This window comes from Bombyx mori, chromosome 24 (genome assembly GCF_030269925.1).
Source record: "Bombyx mori chromosome 24, ASM3026992v2".
Taxonomy (NCBI): domain Eukaryota; kingdom Metazoa; phylum Arthropoda; class Insecta; order Lepidoptera; family Bombycidae; genus Bombyx; species Bombyx mori.
In genome coordinates this window covers 3,991,878-4,010,965 of record NC_085130.1, presented here as the reverse complement: position 1 = coordinate 4,010,965, position 19,088 = coordinate 3,991,878, and the positions used below count along the sequence as shown (strand labels likewise).

General features: G+C 38.7%; 1 protein-coding gene across 13 annotated transcripts in view; it reads left to right on the top strand.

Annotated features, from left to right (window-relative positions):
* Positions 1-19,088, top strand: part of LOC101739070 (ryanodine receptor) — a 172,547-nt gene that overhangs the window by 98,397 nt on the left and 55,062 nt on the right. For 5 of the 13 annotated variants that reach the window (XM_062675638.1, XM_062675636.1, XM_062675637.1 and 2 more), the window contains exons 58-74: positions 723-752; positions 2,089-2,220; positions 2,529-2,658; positions 3,637-3,785; positions 4,543-4,691; positions 5,740-5,902; positions 6,469-6,661; positions 7,812-7,886; positions 8,697-8,820; positions 9,828-9,921; positions 10,707-10,844; positions 12,165-12,182; positions 13,746-13,902; positions 14,544-14,869; positions 17,487-17,641; positions 18,158-18,335; positions 18,718-18,853. In XM_062675638.1, coding sequence (XP_062531622.1) covers positions 723-752; positions 2,089-2,220; positions 2,529-2,658; positions 3,637-3,785; positions 4,543-4,691; positions 5,740-5,902; positions 6,469-6,661; positions 7,812-7,886; positions 8,697-8,820; positions 9,828-9,921; positions 10,707-10,844; positions 12,165-12,182; positions 13,746-13,902; positions 14,544-14,869; positions 17,487-17,641; positions 18,158-18,335; positions 18,718-18,853 — 2,347 coding nt within the window. The remainder of the gene's footprint in view (positions 1-722; positions 753-2,088; positions 2,221-2,528; positions 2,659-3,636; positions 3,786-4,542; positions 4,692-5,739; positions 5,903-6,468; positions 6,662-7,811; positions 7,887-8,696; positions 8,821-9,827; positions 9,922-10,706; positions 10,845-12,164; positions 12,183-13,745; positions 13,903-14,543; positions 14,870-17,486; positions 17,642-18,157; positions 18,336-18,717; positions 18,854-19,088) is intronic. The other 8 variants (XM_012689311.4, XM_062675641.1, XM_062675642.1 and 5 more) reach the window with 3 other exon arrangements.

Here is a 19,088-nt window from a genome sequence, read left to right as displayed (position 1 = left end):
GTCACCTGTCAGCTTAAATAAGCTATTTTGCCATGAGAATTTAGCACAACCTACCTGGCAACTATCTGGCTAGTTTTGAAAAAAATTCTGGACCTTTCAAACAGTTACGACAAGTCTGTTTTTAAACGATTTTCATGAAGTGACGACGTTGTTATATTATTGACCTTAATTCCTGATTGTGTTGACTTTTCGGCCATATGCTATTCTTAACTACAGCTGATTTGACCACATCTACTGTATAAAAAAAACAATTTTCTGCCACCAAGTAAAACAGATGCTCTGTATGGGAGGTTTTCGTCTACTATTACATGTGATATTCCTCACTAGTTTTCGCGTTTCCACCCTGTCTCTTCGCTTAAACCTTGCCTATGACCAGTTAAAGTAGACGGTATTCATTACGCCGAACCTAATGTGTCCGGAACCTCCAACGAATAAATCTTACATCACATCAGCATGACACAAATCATTACGAATGGTTCGGTGCCTATTTCAGATCGCACTTTAATGTGAGGACACAAAAAATGAAAACGATTAAGATTGATAATAAATTGATAATAGATTGATAATAAGATTGGTAATATAATGAAAATGATTAATCTTGTAAATGACCACATTACATTGATCAGTTAATGATTTTTTAACGAGATGACATTAAATCCTTTTCTGGAAATTTAAGTGTTAATCGCGACCGAATATTTATTCATTGAAAAAATCTCTTTCAGATAGGGCTATCAGGTCACCGAGAGAAGAGAGTAAATAAGAGATTTATTTATTTGCTTTTATGCTGTGGACATGTAGCTGTTAAATTCTATAGCTTCACTTTCGTTATTCTAACAATCTATCTTGGTACTGTTACGCGCTGGGGTTCGGGATAAATAAAATTCCACCAAAGTACAACTAAAAACTGTATTCAACACTTAGAACACTTAAACACTTCATAAACACTTTAAAACACTCAATTCGCTTGTTCCGCTTCGCTTCAGGTGATCCGTTTGCTGTTTCGGTTCGAGTAGTTCCGATTACTGTCTGACTGCGTGCCATCTGTACAACGCTTTTATAGCCGATACCTCATCCCTAGAATTATCGAGAATATACTACGCATCTCTAGTATTAGTTTCGGCTATCTGTCAATAGATGGCGTTGTATTTCTCGAGCCTTCTAGATCCTTCGATATTCGTTCGACTATTCGGCGATAGATGGCGTTACTCTTACCGGCGTAACAGTACCATTAAATAAGACTTGTTATACGACCAATCAACAATGCATCTCACTCAACAAATTTCTAAATTTTCTGAACTATTACTTGTGTGTAGTCTGTATGAGTAGGACTATCTGCGATATATTAATGGCATGACTAAAGGTTGCACTTAAAATAAGGAATGAGCTATACTTAAATTTAACTGATCTAAACGAAAAGTACTATTGGAAATTGGAGCTTAAACTTAATGATTTATTAACCACAATGCGGCGACTGAACAATGTGATCTATTTCGTATGTGAATTGCAAAAATAATAATTAATAAGAGATATATCTATAGAGATATAAAAATAACTAGATATCTCGCAATAGATAATACCAATTTTCGTTCAACCTTTTCTATCACTTTTTTTTTATTGCTTAGATGGGTGGACGATTTCACAGCCAACCTGGTGTTAAGTGATTACTGGAGCCCATAGACATCTACAACGTAAATGCGCCACCCACCTTGAGATATAAGTTCTAAGGTCTCAAGTACAGTTACAACGGCTGCCTCACCCTTCAAACCTAATTTAACACTTAAACACACTTCTTGAATATGGGTGATTTTAACAATTAGCCTTTTTTGCCTACCTATTGCTAGTGACATCGAGAGGTTACGAAAACCAGACGTGCAAGCTCATGAGGCTCAGTCTGAGGCTTTACTGACATCTGCTTAAATTACCACCCATTACGTTTGACCGTTTTGATATTTCTCAACTACCCCAGCATTTGGCATTAGTTCAGCCAGAAATTCAGATGATTAAATCCACATAGACCCCTATTTAAACAAAAAGGGTTTATTGGATATTTTTTTCAATTTACGTAATCGAAGGTCATCTGTTTAATAGTTCAGCCATCCACTCCCGGAGTCGGACGACGACGAGGATTACATCGATACTGGAGCGGCCATACTTAACTTCTACTGCACCCTGGTCGATCTGCTGGGGCGCTGTGCTCCGGATGCGGCAGTAATTGCTCTTGTAAGTACACAGGGGATGCGGCAGTAATTGCTCTTGCAATTATTCAAGATACGAAGTTACGATGACAAAATCCCTAATTAATTTAAACAATTTTGTACAATAATAACCAAATAACCACTTTAACGGCTTAAAGTCGCGCGTTTTTTTTATTATCCTTTATATTATTTGAGACGCTTAGAACATCTTACGGTTTTCGTGGTCACAGATGAATAGATGGACGGATGGATAGAGAATGATAAAGAAACAACAGGAAGGGCCTAACTAAAGATCTCCAATGCGTCAAAGTTACCTTTAATTTACCGTTTTAGGGTAAGAACGAGTCGCTTCGGGCCCGTGCCATTCTGCGCTCCTTGGTACCGTTGGAAGATCTTCAAGGAGTGCTCAGTCTTCGGTTCACCCTCAACAATCCCGCTGCCGGTGAAGAGAGACCCAAGTCCGGTAAGCTTAGGGTCGTTTTTCCGCACTACGCAGAAACCCCCCGTCGCCGAGCAGAGGGACGGGACTAGGGTCCCATTCCCTAAGAACTTGGGGTACCCGCTTAATGCGGAGAGGGACCCAGGCGTGGGGCGGCGGGCTCAGCATGCTCGCCCGTAATTTTAAGGCGGGTGATGGTAGACCCTGTTCCCACGACCGCTCCGGGGGAAGGTGCAACGCGGCGCCATCAAGGTGGGCTCCCGGCCCGTCGGCGGAGGGAACCGGCGGTCGTGTCGCCGGCACGGTGGGTGGGGGGCCGGTGGTTTTATTCTGTAAAAAAAGAAGTACAGAGTCGTCGTAGTATAAGTCATCGTGGCCTAAAAGATAAGACGTTTGGTGCATTCGTATGTAGTCGATGCACCGGTGCTCAAATCCCGCAGGGGGGTGGGTACCAATTTTTCTAATGAAATACACTTAACAAACGTTCACGATTGACTTCCACAGTGAAGGAATTACATCGTGTTATAAAAATCAAACCCGCAAAATTGTACTTAGCGTAATTACTGGTGGTAGGACCTCTTGTGAGTCTACTCGGGTAGGTACCACCACTCTGCATATCTCTGCCGTGAAGCAGTAATGCGTTTCGGTTTGAAGGGTGGGGTAGCCGTTGTAACTATACTGAGACCCTAGAACTTATATCTCAAGTTGGGCGCATTATGTTGTAGATGTCTATTGGGCTCCAGTATCCACTGTTGTTAACCAGGTGGTTTGTGAGATCGTCCACCCATCTAAGCAATAAAAAAAGGTCGCTTACAATGTTCGAATTTAATGAATATTTAAAATTTCATAAAGTTATTACTATATTGTATTGTGAATGTAAAACATTCAACAAATTTCCTCAAAATCTTCAAAAAAAACTACGTATAGATCGTAACAAAATTAACATGCACTCAATTGTTAATTAAACTACATGATAACTCATTTACGGTATTTGTCCAACAGACATGCCATCCGGACTAATCCCGGGACACAAGCAGAGCGTCGGACTTTTCTTAGAACGAGTCTATGGCATCGAGACCCAAGAGCTTTTCTACAAGCTTCTCGAAGAAGCTTTCTTGCCAGACTTGAGAGCTGCCACTATGCTAGACAGGGTATGATATCTATCGACGTAGATGAGCAAAGGTCTTATGCGCCTTCATTTCGAGACCATAGATTGATATCTATGTGGTCAACAATGAAACGTGAAATTGGATCAGTCCGTTAGAATTTTGTATTTCGGCTATATCATGTATTTATAAAAAAAATGAATGAATTGTCTAAAACTTTTCTTAAAGATACCTTTGATGATTATATCAGCTATGTTGGGAAGGGAGGTTGCCATTATCCCAATGCTTTGCATGTGAACTGGTAATCTCAGTGTGCTGTCATAATACTCGGAAAACGCAGTTGTTCCCTGGAAAATCCCTTAGTCGCATTTAACGACACCCATGGGGAGACAATGGGAGGTGTTATTCATTTTCGAGGCTGACATTACCCGACCTGGTCAACGTCACACGGCCTATGGATCTATGGGCGGAGACCAGTCGTTGTGGCGAGGCTCGGGAAGCCCTATGTCCAGCCTAGACAGTGGACGCATGTGGCCTTATTACTGGTGGTAGAACCTCTTGTGAGTCCACGCGGATAGGTACCACCACCCTGCCTATTTCTGTCGTGAAGCAGTAATGCGTTTCGGTTTGAAGGGCGGGTCAGCCGTTGTAACTATACTTGAGACCTTAGAACTGATAATTATCAAGGTGGGTGGCGCATTTAGGTCGTAGATGTCTATGGGCTCCAATAACCATTTAACACCAGGTGGATTCAATGATAAGACCTAGAATCTCCCAAGTCCAAAGTCTGATCTTTCGATAGAACGACGGCTGCGAATCGGACATGGCGCTTTCAATGAACCGGTACATCGGGAATTCGATCCTCCCGCTGCTGATCAAACACGCCAACTTCTACAACGAAGCCGAGAACTACGCCAGTCTGCTGGACGCCACGCTGCACACCGTCTACAGGTGGGAGGAACTCCTGACTTCAGGCTCGTCGAGTTCATCGTCAACCATCACAAAGTGCAGATCGAAGTCTTCATGATATCACGACTGCAAAATTGCATAACCTTCCCTCAAATTGGAACGCGTGGTTAGATCTAACCGCATATAGTTACATAATACAATTGTTGGCACTTTATTTAAGATCACATTGACGATAGGCAGTGACTTAGCTTTATTCATGGCATTGTTGAAGTCCATGGGCGACGATAACCACTCACCATCAGATGGGCCGTATACTCGTATGCCTACAAGGGCAATAAAAAGGTGCGAAGGTCGAAGGTGCTCGGGCGGCTGTTAGCAAACCCCATCCCTCCTGGCTGATCTCGTGTCGCTCGCCTGTCCTGGTGAAACTGCAAAGGCCTCCAAGAATCCTGCTTTCCAAAAAAATAATGGAGACTGTGGAATTCCTTACAATATTGTCTTCGAATATTCAAATGTTTTCGTGGTCACGGAGGACTGAGATATGAATATTGTGAAGATCACCGTCTATTTTTATCCACCAGCTGGAATTCTATTATCAGGATGATAAAAGTTAAATAAACTGCCAAACCTTAAGATACTTTGAGTTCTTTCTAATAGAAACAATAAAAAATCTGAGATTAAATCGCAATAGTACATTGCGTGGCAAACACGCGGGATGAGATGTCCTACTTTTTCCCACGGTGCACATACTAATTGAATAAGAACTGTCTGATGAACTCATCTTTGTTTAATACTTCACTATTAAATTTTATTGCCTTTTATTTATTTCACTTTTACACTAAACACAATATTGCAAATTCCCCGAGCACAACAATGGCGAAGAATTTTAGGTGCGTGAGAGCAGACGTAGACACTAACGCATGCGCACTTGTCAGTACCCAGCGAGGAAAAGTTACATTTTCTTCCCTGTACAGCGGGAGATAAAGTGATACTTTCTTCCCTGTACAGCAGGAGAAAATCCGAACTTTCGGCGTAGGTAGGAGAAAAAAATTGTTTCACGTTTAACTTCTTAACTATTCCCATTATGCAGATTATCCAAAAACCGCATGCTGACAAAAGGCCAACGTGAGGCTGTCTCCGACTTCTTGGTGGCTCTGACGTCAGCGATGCAGCCCTCCATGCTGTTGAAGCTGCTGAGGAAGCTCACGGTTGACGTCTCGAGACTGTCCGAGTACACCACCGTGGCTCTCAGAGTAAGTTTATTTATTTATTGCTTAGGTGGGTGGACAAGCTCACAGCCCACCTGGTGTTAAGTGGTTACTGGAGCCCATAGACATCTACAACCTAAATGCGCTACCCACCTTGAGACATAAGTTCTAAGGTGTCAGTGTAGTTACAACGGCTGCCCTATCCTTTCGCCTGCGGGATTCGAACACCGTTGCATCGCTAGATACAAATGCACCGGACGTCTTATCCTTTAGACCACGACGACTCTAAGGTTCCTTGAGTTTTCAAGAATAATGCTTGGTGACTATAAACTGATATCATTTGAGTGATTTCATCAGAAGCAAATCAACAAGTACGATCAATATCACATCTGGCGTAGTCTTGTAACCACGCCATGGTCTGTTTAAGGAGTAGTGTAGTGGTGGGGCATTCTCTGGTTTCCATAGTTACCACCATCGAATCTGTCACTGTTAGCCGAGATTCAGATGTCAGTCCTGTGTTTCGAGGAAGCTCTGTGGCTTGGGTTACTCGTTACCGCTATAAAAGACCCTCTGGTATATTATCCTGGTTCACAATTGTATTTGTTCCTCAGCTCCTGACGCTGCACTACGAACGTTGCGCCAAGTACTACGGCAGCACTGGTGGGCAGGGAATATACGGAGCATCTTCTGATGAGGAGAAGCGTCTCACCATGATGCTCTTCTCTAACATCTTCGATTCCCTCAGCAAGATGGACTACGAACCCGAGCTGTTTGGGAAAGCTTTACCCTGTCTCATCGCTATAGGTGAGTTTCATGAAATCAAAAGTGTTCTTATTTATTCTTAATTTACTTATTACACTTCATGTAAAATTTAAATTGGCGGACTTAATGCCTAAGGCATTTTCTACCAGTCAACTAAAGGTAGTGCAGAGTAAATAGTGGTAGGTGCAATGAAATTTATATTAAGTCACAAAAAGTATATACATACATAGATACATAATTACATACATACATACATACATACACACATACATATATACATTCAATTAGGTTATTAGTAATGACTTTACTATTACTACCAATGCAGTTTTACGTATGAGAAGAACGGACAAGAAAGTCAAGACTTGTCATTTTGGTGTATGCATGATCACAATCTTCTTTTTTGTCTCCATCTTATCCCACTAAATGGAGTCGGCAAAGTGCATGTTTCATTCCATTCTTTTCTATCAGCCGTCATCTTAACACTCACTCCTCTCTCTCTGTTATATCGTCATTCAGACACTCCATTCATGTCTTCTTGAGTCGACCTCTTCTCTCTACCTTGCACTACCATTTCCATACATCTCCTAGTCACATGCATCTCCTCTCTCATGATCACATAAAGGCTGCTATTAAACTTGTCTATAATAGGTTCAAATACTATGTCACAGTAGCTATACTCTGTGCAGTTGTGGTGATGATAATGCGTATCCCCATAACCTTGACCGAGTATTCTATCTGTTGATGCGACTTGTTGAGTAACTGGAAGTGAGCATCCTCTTATTGCTTAGTGTGTGGACGAGCTCACAGCCCACCTGGTGTTAAGTGGTTACTGGAGCCCATAGACATCTACAACGTAAATGCGTCACCCATCTTGAGATACAAGTTCTAAGGTCTCAAGTATAGTTACAACGGCTGCCCCACTCTTCAAACCGAAATGCATTACTGCTTCACGGCAGAAATAGGCGGGGTGGTGGTACCTACCCGCGCGTACTCACAAGAGGTCCTACCACCAGTAAAAAGTTCTTTCCTGAAATCCTTATTCACGCTAGCGAAAATTTCATGATACATACAATACTGCAATTCAGTACTTATAAATAAATACTAGACTTCTGTCGAGGATACTGATGTTTTTGTACAAGATATTTAAATAATCTTGTTTTTTGACTGGCCTAATCTATGTCGCAATTTTCAGGCTGTGCTCTACCACCAGACTACTCTCTATCGAAGAATTACGACGATGAATTCTATGGAAAGGAGCAAGCATCAGGTACGCATTCTAATTTAAATCTACATGCGCAGAGAGAGCATCTCAGTATACTCTTTATGAATAAAATAATTCTAAATAATTTTATGTACCCGTCTATACATATAAGAAAATAATGCCGATAAGAAAACAAGGAACTCATAAATTGATTGTCGATCTTAAGACATCAGTGGTCAGTGAAGACACGGTGGATTAGTTTAAACAAATCAATCTTTGTTTAATTAATTGTTCACGACGCATACACAGTCTACGTTTTCTGGGTACAGTCTTTCAAATTTCAAGGAAGCTTTCTATCATAGTACCAATAAGGTGCGATAAGGCACGCAAGCAATTTTGTCTAATCCCTTTTTCATCAAGTTTTGCCACAGGTCAAGTGGCCTTGTCTATTTTTTCATTGCTCTGCACAAGCCTCTCACAGCCCATCTGGTGTGAGACCTTAATCACTATATCTTGAGACATGAAGTTGGACATGCAATTGAAACAGACTGGTGGTAGGCCCTCTTGTGAGTCCGCACGGGTAGGTACCACCACCTTACCTATTTCTGCCGTGAAGCAGTAATGCGTTCCGGTTTGAAGGGTAGGGCAGCCGTTGTAACCATACTGAGACCTTAGAACTTATATCTCAAGATGAGTGGCGCATTTGCGTTGTAGATGTCTATGAGCTCCAGTAACCACTTAACACCGGGTGGACTGCGAGCTCGTCCACTCATCTCACCCATCTAAGAAAAATAAAAAAAACGCCGGATCAGCGCCAAGTTCAATTCCAACAAAACGCTTCCTCCAGATACTTACGTTACGTTGATTTAATCGTAGTAGGCTCCGACAACCCGCAGTACGATCCCCAGCCGATCAACACCTCATCAGTCGCCCTGAACAACGACTTGAACACGATCGTGCAGAAGTTCTCCGAGCATTACCACGACGCCTGGGCCTCCAGGTAAGCTGGAACACTGGAAAAATCTCAAAAGACGGTTCTTCGTACTGATTGTTTCACTATCAACACTGTCAAAATTCAAATGAATGAATACTTTTAATAAGAAACGACTCTTTTTATACCCTCTATTTATATATTACCATTGCGTTTGAATAAGTTCCAAATTGGCAGACAGTTACAGTTATAGACAGTCAGTTATTTTATATTTTTTTATTGCGTAGATGGGTGGACGAGCTCACAGTCCACCTGATGTTAAGTGGTTATTGGAGCTATGGGCTAATGGTAATACATAAATAGAGGATATAAAAGAATCGTTTCTTATTAAAAGTATTCATTCTATTGAATTTTGACTCCTTGGTTAAGTGTCTATGGAGACATCACTTATTTTTCGTATCATAAATAGCCTGTCCCATGCTCTAAGCTCAAATACAACACGCAAATGGTCACGATGGCGGTAACTGCCCACGCTAAAAAAGTAACGCAGTTATGTTCCATAATTAATAAAATAAAGTTCACATCAAATATCATGTACACATCAAAGTTCTAAGTTTCGAATTTTACGCGTGTGTGCTCTGGTTCATATTTATATACTCCACCTTTACAGACCCGAGTAGAACCTTCCCGAACTTTTCCATCCGACTTGGCACGTTTTTGCCAAAAATGCTCAGTTGCATCAATTTCATTCATCCAAGCTGCGACTTTGAAAACTATACGGGTAAAAGAAATCTATATCGCTACATCAAAACGAAAGTGCAACAAATCCATAATATGCCCTTATTAATACGACAAAGCGGGTGGAAAGATTCTTCATCCTCCTCCCATTATCCTCATAAGTAGGGTATCATACGTCTATACACTAACTCCAAGCTCTTTCAAATCCTCTTTCACAGTCCCATCAAAGTCTACTTAGTACATTCTCCCGTCATATGACCGTCTACATTAAAACCCGGATAATATTTCGAAATTATTATCTTCATGATCATAAGGTAAAGATAACACATGTTTTACAGGAAAATTGAGAACGGCTGGGTGTACGGCGAGTCTTGGTCAGACAGCCAGAAGACGCATCCACGACTGAAGCCTTACAACATGCTCAATGACTATGTAAGACTGCGTTGTTTTTCTGTTTTGAAACTAACTAACATCACTATAGAGTCGAATTTCAACTGCGAGTCTGCCGTCATTGGGAGAAGGCATTTGTACATTTGTCAGAAGAGTACCGTGATGCTTTAAGGAAATAATCCACGTAAATGTAACGAAGACTTAAGGAAAGCGGGAAGTGAATGTGTAATTTTTTTTCGGTATATTTAGTGTTTTACAGGTTTAAAGATTTGTTAACTATTTGGCGTCTGTGAGAGAGCAGAAACGTGGGATAATGAAACCAAAGCCGCTACTCATGACTTTTTAGGCTCAAGCAAAAAGTTCATCGAGGCCGCTGTAAATAGCCACCATTTTACACCGTTTCATCCCAATTGATTTCAACCTCAAATGAATCTTAAAAAAGGATGAGCTACGACTTAAGTTAGGATAATAATGGGAATAAAAAATAATTTACAAAAGGACCTAAACATCATTCAGAGGTGAAGGTTGTCGGATTCTTAATAATTATTTTGATTTGAAGGTTCGTACCGAAATTCTAGGATACAAGCTCTCTTGTTATTTAAGCCGTATAGGATCCTCCTAAGATGAAATCGTCACATCCTTTCTATTTGATTCGTTTGATCTCCCTCCGTTTCTATCAGACATTGATGCACACCGTCTGGTTTTGGGATCTTACAATGAAGCGAGATTCATCGTTAAGCACTTCTAACTTGGTTGATCGAGATCCCATACTCTGCACTTAATATACAGTGATAATCGTTGTAGTTACCGATAGTTTCATTGACCAGGAGAAAGAGCGGTACAAAGAACCGGTCCGCGAGTCGCTGAAGGCACTTCTGGCTCTGGGCTGGTCCGTGGAACATTCCGACGTAGACCTGCCCGCCAACAGTCGCGGCTCTGTGCGAAGACAGTCCAAGTCCGGACTGGTGAGTATACCCAAATTAACTTAACCACAAAGACTTATCGCAGACTTTAAGACCCCTTTTTAAGTGCGCTATCAAAAATTCATATATCGTCGTTGTCAAACCAAAATCTGCTATGTGCACTTTCTGAGATTTTTAATTTTTGACCTTTCCGTATAGTTTACAGCCCTATCTACCGTATAAAAAAAACTGTTATGTGTCTATCTATAGCTTTAATATTTATCTCTTAAAAATTCACCTTCATATAAAATTTTATACGAAAATGTTTTTACTCGTTAATTCAAAATGGGAGTTTTTGCACATAGCAGATTTTGGTTTGACAGCGACGATATGTCATATTTTTTAAACCAAATACTATGTGCGTTTAGATACCGAATATTAATACCAAGTTTTGAAAATGAAAATAAATATTTAGCTTTAGTCAAATGAAGGTAAAAGCTCACATAGCTTAGGACACTGCTAAGGAGATACTGCTAAAGAAACTCTAATGGTGTTTTTAATATAATTTGAACTTATAGTTTACGATACATGGCTACGAAAATATGAAATTTGGATGTGTTAAGCCCAAGTAGCTTTGGATGAAACAAATAAATATTACTAAGTGTTTTTTTTGTACAGAAAGAATGATAGACGTTGCAACTTCCCTAGACCAAGAGTTGCTTATATCATTCTCTTGTCCATAAGCTACAAGCGGACTTGTAAAACCATTGATACCTAAAATGACAAACCAACAAATATCCTGTCGTATTGATTACATCATTTTGCGGTAGGCAGCGGCTTGGCTCTGCCCTTGGCATTGCTGAAGTCCATGGGCGACGGTAACCACTCACCATCAGGTGGGCTGTATGCTCGTCTGCCTAGAAAGGCAATAAAAAAAAATAAAAAAAAAGCAGATATACCTGACTTTGTTAGAGTCATGCCGTTTTCTAAAATAAAAAACGCCATACTTGTGTCTATGGTAAATCAATCGGGCATTTTCAGTGATTGAATAACCAACATCAAACATGTAGCTTGGATTTAGTGTAAATTTTTAATACTGGTGGTAGGACCTCTTGTGAGTCCGCACGGGTAGGTATCATCACCACCTTGCGTATTTCTGCCGTGAAGCAATAATGCGTTTCGGACTGAAGGGTGGGGCAGCCGTTGTAACTATTGAGACCTTAGAACTTATATCTCAGGGCGGGTGGCGGCATTTACGTTGTAGATATCTATGGGCTCCGGTAACCGCTTAACACCAGATTAGGCTGTGAGCTCGTCCACCCATCTACGTAAATTATTAAATAAATATAATAAATTTATTTCTATGTCTACGTCCTATTTCAGCGTTCGTCTGAATTACCGGTACGTTTCCAGACATTTCCTATGTCTTATGATGCTCTTTCTATTAATTACACTTTTTCACAAATATTCAATAACCACACTATAAAAATAACATTGTTTGTATTCATTTCTATAGATTGTACTTACTGTTTTGGTTTACCTAGTTTTGTGTAGCAAGCAATAAATAATTAAATGCCATTTTTTCTTTGTTTACATATTTCTAGCAAAAATTCGGACAAGATAATAATAAAAAAAATGTTAGTTAATTTTCAAGGGTGATGAAATTTTTAAGACACTTCCAATAACTTTTAACTTAGAATGGACTTCTTTTAGGGTAACCAACTTTTCTTAAGTCACGCATCTGTATTGAATTTATACTATTATTTTTGGAATAAAAAATAAACCGCTGTTCTATTAACCCTAGAATAACTTTCGGACTATGACAATGTGGAAAAGGGTTACATTTACCAGATAATGTTTTGCTGGTGAGATAATGATTATTCACAATACTATTGAATTTATTTGACACAATAATAAAAATTTTAAAGCTATAGGCTTCAAGTTTTAAGAGCATTAGAGGTTTGTATTGAATTAGCGGGGCTAAGAGTTTTTTTGTTATTAGATGTAATATTGCTTTAGAGTTTTGTGCTCTGTGCTGTCCTAAGTTTTAAGTTTCATCATTATAATACACTCTTGCTTCGTTTTTTAAGTTCAACACCTGCTTAAAATGCTTACGGAACATCTTGAACTTTAATCATTACTTACTGTTAATTATGAAAGTTTTGGTCCATTTTTTTTTAGAACGAGCTTTTTTTGCGTAACTGAATATTTATTCTTTATGGCTTCGATGATTGAACGTGAAGATGAGCAATGTCCAGCGATTTATGTAAAGTGGCCACCGTGGTCCATGGACATCATAACGTGAACGACATCATTGGTGAGACACGACATTGAAATGTCATTTTTATACAAGGGTCATTTTCTCTTCGAATCAAAACACGTGATTGCTTTTCAGATGTTCAAGATGATAGACCTATCTGCCAAATCCAATATGATCTCTACTACCATAAAAAGTCGGTTGACGATCGCAATACACTGATACAACACGATTCTTTGGAGAACACTGCTGCCCATTCTCGGAAGAATTCCTTAGTGGCCTTACGAATACACAACACCCAAAACATAAGAACCGAAATGTCCACATTCAAATCCCCTATATTATTATCACAAAAAAACATCGTCTTCTCGTATTAAAACTTACTAATTTCACAGGAGAGTGTTTTAAAGGTTTAATATGTAATATTTTACCAGTTACATTACCTGTCTTTTATCTTACTTTACTGTCAAAACATAGGTAAACAAAAAACAAAACTAAAGCTAAACTACGCTCTTTTGGCAGTATTTATGAGAAAATCACTGGTGATACTAAATGATTCCGCATATTAACTCAATTTCGAATATTTTTGAAAATTGTACACTTTTAATGCGAAAAGACGACATCTTAATTTCATTTTGATTGGCTAGTATTTAAGCCAAGGATCAGACTTTATCCATTTTCGGAATCAATCATACGTATATTAACAGACCGACTCAGCAACCCCTTTCAACTACAACCCTCACCCCGTGGACATGACGAATCTGACGCTGTCCAGAGAAATGCAGAACATGGCCGAGAGACTGGCTGACAACGCACATGACATCTGGGCTAAGAAGAAAAAAGAAGAACTAGTTACTAATGGAGGTGAAGACTTATTGCCTACAATAGAACTAACAAATATTAGCCTAAGAATTGAAGTGGTCTAACTAAAAATTTTAAGAGAATGTGTCTTATACTTTGATCTACTTAGAGACATGTATTCTATATCAGAGTATAAAATTAAATAGACTCTTATAGTATAAAAAAACAAATGTACCAAGCTCTTTTCCATCAAGCGCATACATTAAAGTGTTAAAATCGACAAACTAAAAAAAACGATTCAGTTACCTTTTTTGGCGTTTATGAACAAACAAAACTTTTTGGATGTAATAACTTCAATCCTAAAGGTGCGATATATTAATATATTACTGTTTTCATTTTCTCGTGACATAAAATCAGAGGTGCACAAACTCTTTTTTCAACAACAACTCCTTCAGTGGATAGAACAATATTGACTACCCCTAGATAGGTACAGAGTGGTGTATTACAAATTGTTAAATCCACCGCAAAAAAAAGTTGGCAACCTCCAGAAAGGTCGTGACCTAAAGTTTCAATTCTTTGACCTTCCCAAAACCATCGTGCTTTAAATTTAGGAGAATGTGACAGCCGTTAGTAAAACAAATGAAACTTTGATACCCCAGTGCCTTGATTTTTTGCTAAACTAACTAAAGCAAATTCTCTTGCAGGGGGAATCCATCCTCAACTAGTTCCTTACGACCTCCTAACTGATAAAGAAAAGAAGAAAGACCGAGAACGCTCACAGGAGTTCCTCAAGTACCTCCAATATCAGGGCTATAAGCTGCACAGGCCAAGCAAAATCCCGCAGAGCGACACGGAACAGACCTCTGCCGGAGTGGCAATAGAGCTGAGATTCGCTTACTCGTTGCTAGAAAAGTTGATCCAGTACATAGACAGGGCTACAATCAACATGAAACTCCTGAAGCCATCGACGACGTTCAGTCGTAGAAGCAGCTTCAAGACAAGCACCAGAGATATAAAGTTCTTCTCGAAAGTGAGTTTTAAAGATAATATACATAAAGTTTAAGATTTGTTTAAAATACAAATTTAAAATTTATAGTTTTTACACGGTTTGAAGATTTATGTGCACGATTTTCCACAAAGTCTCTATAACTACTGCAAATTCGTGTTCCTTCCCATTATATCGACGCTTGAAAGGCAAACGTGACTAAGCGACAACAACTGCTTTGTACATAAATGATAACCATATTCGATGCGCAAAAAAATATATATTTCTAGGTCTATTAAAATCATTTCAATCCTACAACTACTAGCTAGATTCTACTACAGCTAGATTCGTTAAAATATTATTTTTTTCAGGTATTTCAACTTTAAACTAGTCTACTGTAAAGTTCACGCAATGTCGCTTAGTCACGTTTGCCTTTCAAGCGTCGATATGTACAATTGTGTTCTACACCTATTTTTTTTACATTGTATTTCAAGCAACAAAAGTCGGAACTTAAATATTTCAAGAAGGTACAATATACTTATTTTAGTTTAGTTGATTAATACATAGCCGAATTAGCCGGTTGGGTAGTACAGAGTTGTGTTTGCACGCTTACATATTTTCTTTTCTACCAATCTACCTGTAGTTAGTTGTAAATGGCCGGTTTGAATATCTATTGAAAAACTTGTAATTGCTTATCGCTAAAGATTACCAATTGCCAGCAATCGTAAAGTTAATTCTGTTATACATTTGAGTCGTCTATTATCAAAGGCGGCAATCTGTACATTTGGACAAAAATTTTTTATTGATATGTCAATACAGATTTATTTGAATATAATCGTCTCCTTCAAAGAATACGGTTCAAAACCTGCATTAAATAAAGGTTAATAGTTAACCTGTTATTTATCTAAGATGTCGTTCCGAAGAGTTTTGTGACTGCCAATGGAATACAAAGTCAATAATTCGTTTTTCTGATTTACCAATCATTGTCCAAAAATCAGATTGCCGCCTTTGATAATAGACGACTCATTTATCGATATATCAATATGTATCTATCGAATTATCAATACTACTAGAAAAAAAAACAAAAATGACGACGCTTGTAGCTGAAAGGAAGTATTGTACTTTTTGACGAAGCATGTTGCTGATAAATCTGTTTCTATAATCTGACGAAGCGTGTTGCGGATAATAATAATATTAAATTGACTTCGTCTATATGGATGATATTCTCATTTTATACTCTCAATAATGCATATTAAATTGACTTCGTCTATATTGATGATATTCTCATTTTATCATACTCTCAATAATGCATATTAAATTGACTTCGTCTATATTGCCGATATTTTCATTTTATCATACCCTCAATAATGCATATTAAATTGACTTCGTCTATATTGATGATATTCTCATTTTATACTCTCAATAATGCATATTAAATTGACTTCGTCTATATTGATGATATTCTCATTTTATCATACTCTCAATAATGCATATTAAATTGACTTCGTCTATATTGCCGATATTTTCATTTTATCATACCCTCAATAATGCATAATTATGTTTAAAAAAGTGTTATTTTATTATTGCGAAAAATAAAGATTCATTAGTTTATCGACCATTACACAGACTTCAAACATAGTTGTGAGCCCCATCTCGAACATTTAATGAGACGGTTTGCTCACTTTTGCGAAATATCAGGAACACTTGTTAACCAAATAATCTTGTAGTACATTTTTACATGAAAGGCTATCTGGTTGAAGCGACATTTTTGCAATCTACAGGAGAGCCATTTAAAGTTTGGAAAATATTTCATAACAAAAAAAAACTTCTTCAGCAATTTGAAGGGGATAAGCTTAATTGAAGTTCAATTAAGAAACATCGAACTCTTGATGCTAATGCCAAATAAAACACACCTTTAATTACAAAGATAAATGTTGCGTATTAAGAGAAATGTTGCTTAAACCAAATAGCCAAATAGCCAACCCATTACCCCTCGATATATATTTATTTATTTTCTCTCATAAAAGTATAGTACAAATACGAATTAAAGTTAAAATTCATTTTACTAGCAATGGCTTTCAAAGGAAAGAGCTGTAGTCTGTACTAGTTTCAAAAACCTGTATTACTGATATCGAGACTCCCTCCTTTCTAGATTAGATTTGGTTAGGCTATGTTGTGATGATAATAAGGACTTTTTGGCGGGAACGCAAGGAGTGAAGTTGTGTGATTTGTTTTATTTTGTCTATTTAGTGTTTCTTTAGGATTGAATGTGTAATAATAGTAGTTTATTAACTGTTTAGTATCTGTGAAAGCGCACAAATGTGGGAAAATGAATCAAAGCCGCTGGACGTAGCTTCTCGGGATCCTACAAAAAATCTCAGTAAATGACCACCATTTTACTGAGATTATATTTCATCCCATATCATCTCATCTCATTTCATTTCATTTTATCTCAGTTGATTAATGTCTCAAATTAATCATCTTCATTTCATTTCACTGCATATTATCATTTTTCATAAAAATAAGAATATAAATTAAAATATGACTTGACCTAAAGGTCTTAGTTACCAGGTCATAGAATCCCTTAAAAAATATAATAAATATAATAAGACGGTATAGTACAAACTGCATCCTAACTCTTTGCTCTCGTCTGCTATCCTAGGTGGTTCTCCCTCTAATGGAGAAGTACTTCTCGACCCATCGCAACTACTTCATAGCGGTTGCAACTGCCACCAATAATGTGGGAGCCGCGAGCCTTAAAGAGAAAGAAATGGTCGCCGCTTTGTTCTGTAAGCTGGCCAGCCTGCTTCGATCTAGGTCTGTACATACATACATAAACATATACTGTAGAATATAGAAGTCGGGGAATCTTCCATGGTATTTGTTATGGTTTCGCAGTGAAATTAACTGCATCTAGTCGATTTGGAGTATGAATTGGATAGTAACAATACGAACTCATTACAGATTATAAGTTTACGATAATCCAACATAAATGGCAGTGGTCCGATGCAAAAAGTAGATAGATGGGAACAGGCCAAAGATATAGCATACAAATTCAAACTTTATAATCAGTACCAGACTATTTCTCAGGATATACACCCGTATTGTTAACACCTGTGCAAGACCTAACTTCCTTTAGGAGGTCTATATCTCAGTTCCATAACACAAGGACTGCTCCGCCGTTGAAAGCGAAACGCATTACTGCTTCACGGCAGAATTGGGCAGGGCAGTGGCACCTACCCGACCGGGCCCATTACACGTATCACCACTAGTCAAAACAGACTACAGTTGGTGACTAAACATTCATATTAAAATTGTAATTTCCCCAAACAGACTAGCAGCTTTTGGCCCCGACGTCCGCATCACCGTTCGCTGTCTCCAAGTCCTCGTCAAGGGCATTGACGCTAAATCTCTGGTCAAAAACTGCCCGGAATTCATTCGGACTTCAATGCTGACCTTTTTCAACAACATGGCCGACGATGTTGGGCACACCATCATTAATTTGCAGGATGTGAGTGATTTTAATTTTTTTTTATTACATAGATGGGTGGACGAGCTCACAGCCCACCTGGTGTTAAGCGGTTACCGGAGCCCATAGACATCTACGCCGTAAATGCGCCACCCACCTTGAGATATAAGTTCTAAGGTCTGAATATAGTTACATCGGCTGCCCTGCCCTTCAGACCGAAACGCATTACTACTTCACGGCAGAAATAGGCAGGGTGGTGGTACCTACCCGCACGGACTCACAAGAGGTCCTACCACCAATAAAAAACCTAACCTGGGTGAACCTAATATGTTTGCAAAGCTCAAATCTATTCTGCGTGATGCTTTCCCGACAGAACAACAAAAGCGTCGCGACTTAAGAAGCTTATTTACATGAATAATTTCAGGGCAAGTACGCGCACCTCCGCGGTACCCATTTGAAAACGTCTACATCTCTTGGATACATTAACGGAGTACAATTACCTGTACTGACTGCTATGTTCGATCACCTAGCGAACTGCGAATACGGATCAGATCTGCTTTGTAAGTATTCTACTTAAAAATTGATATACCCTCCCTAACACTTCACATTATCTATAAGTATACTAATATTATAAGAGGAAAGATTTGTTTGTTTGTTTGTATTGAATAGGCTCCGAAACTACTGAACCGATTTCAAAAATTATTTCACTGTTTGGAAGCTACACTATTCCCGAGTGACATGGGCAATAATCTTTTTTGAAAAAAAAATTAGGGATCCTTACTAAAACTCCAATAA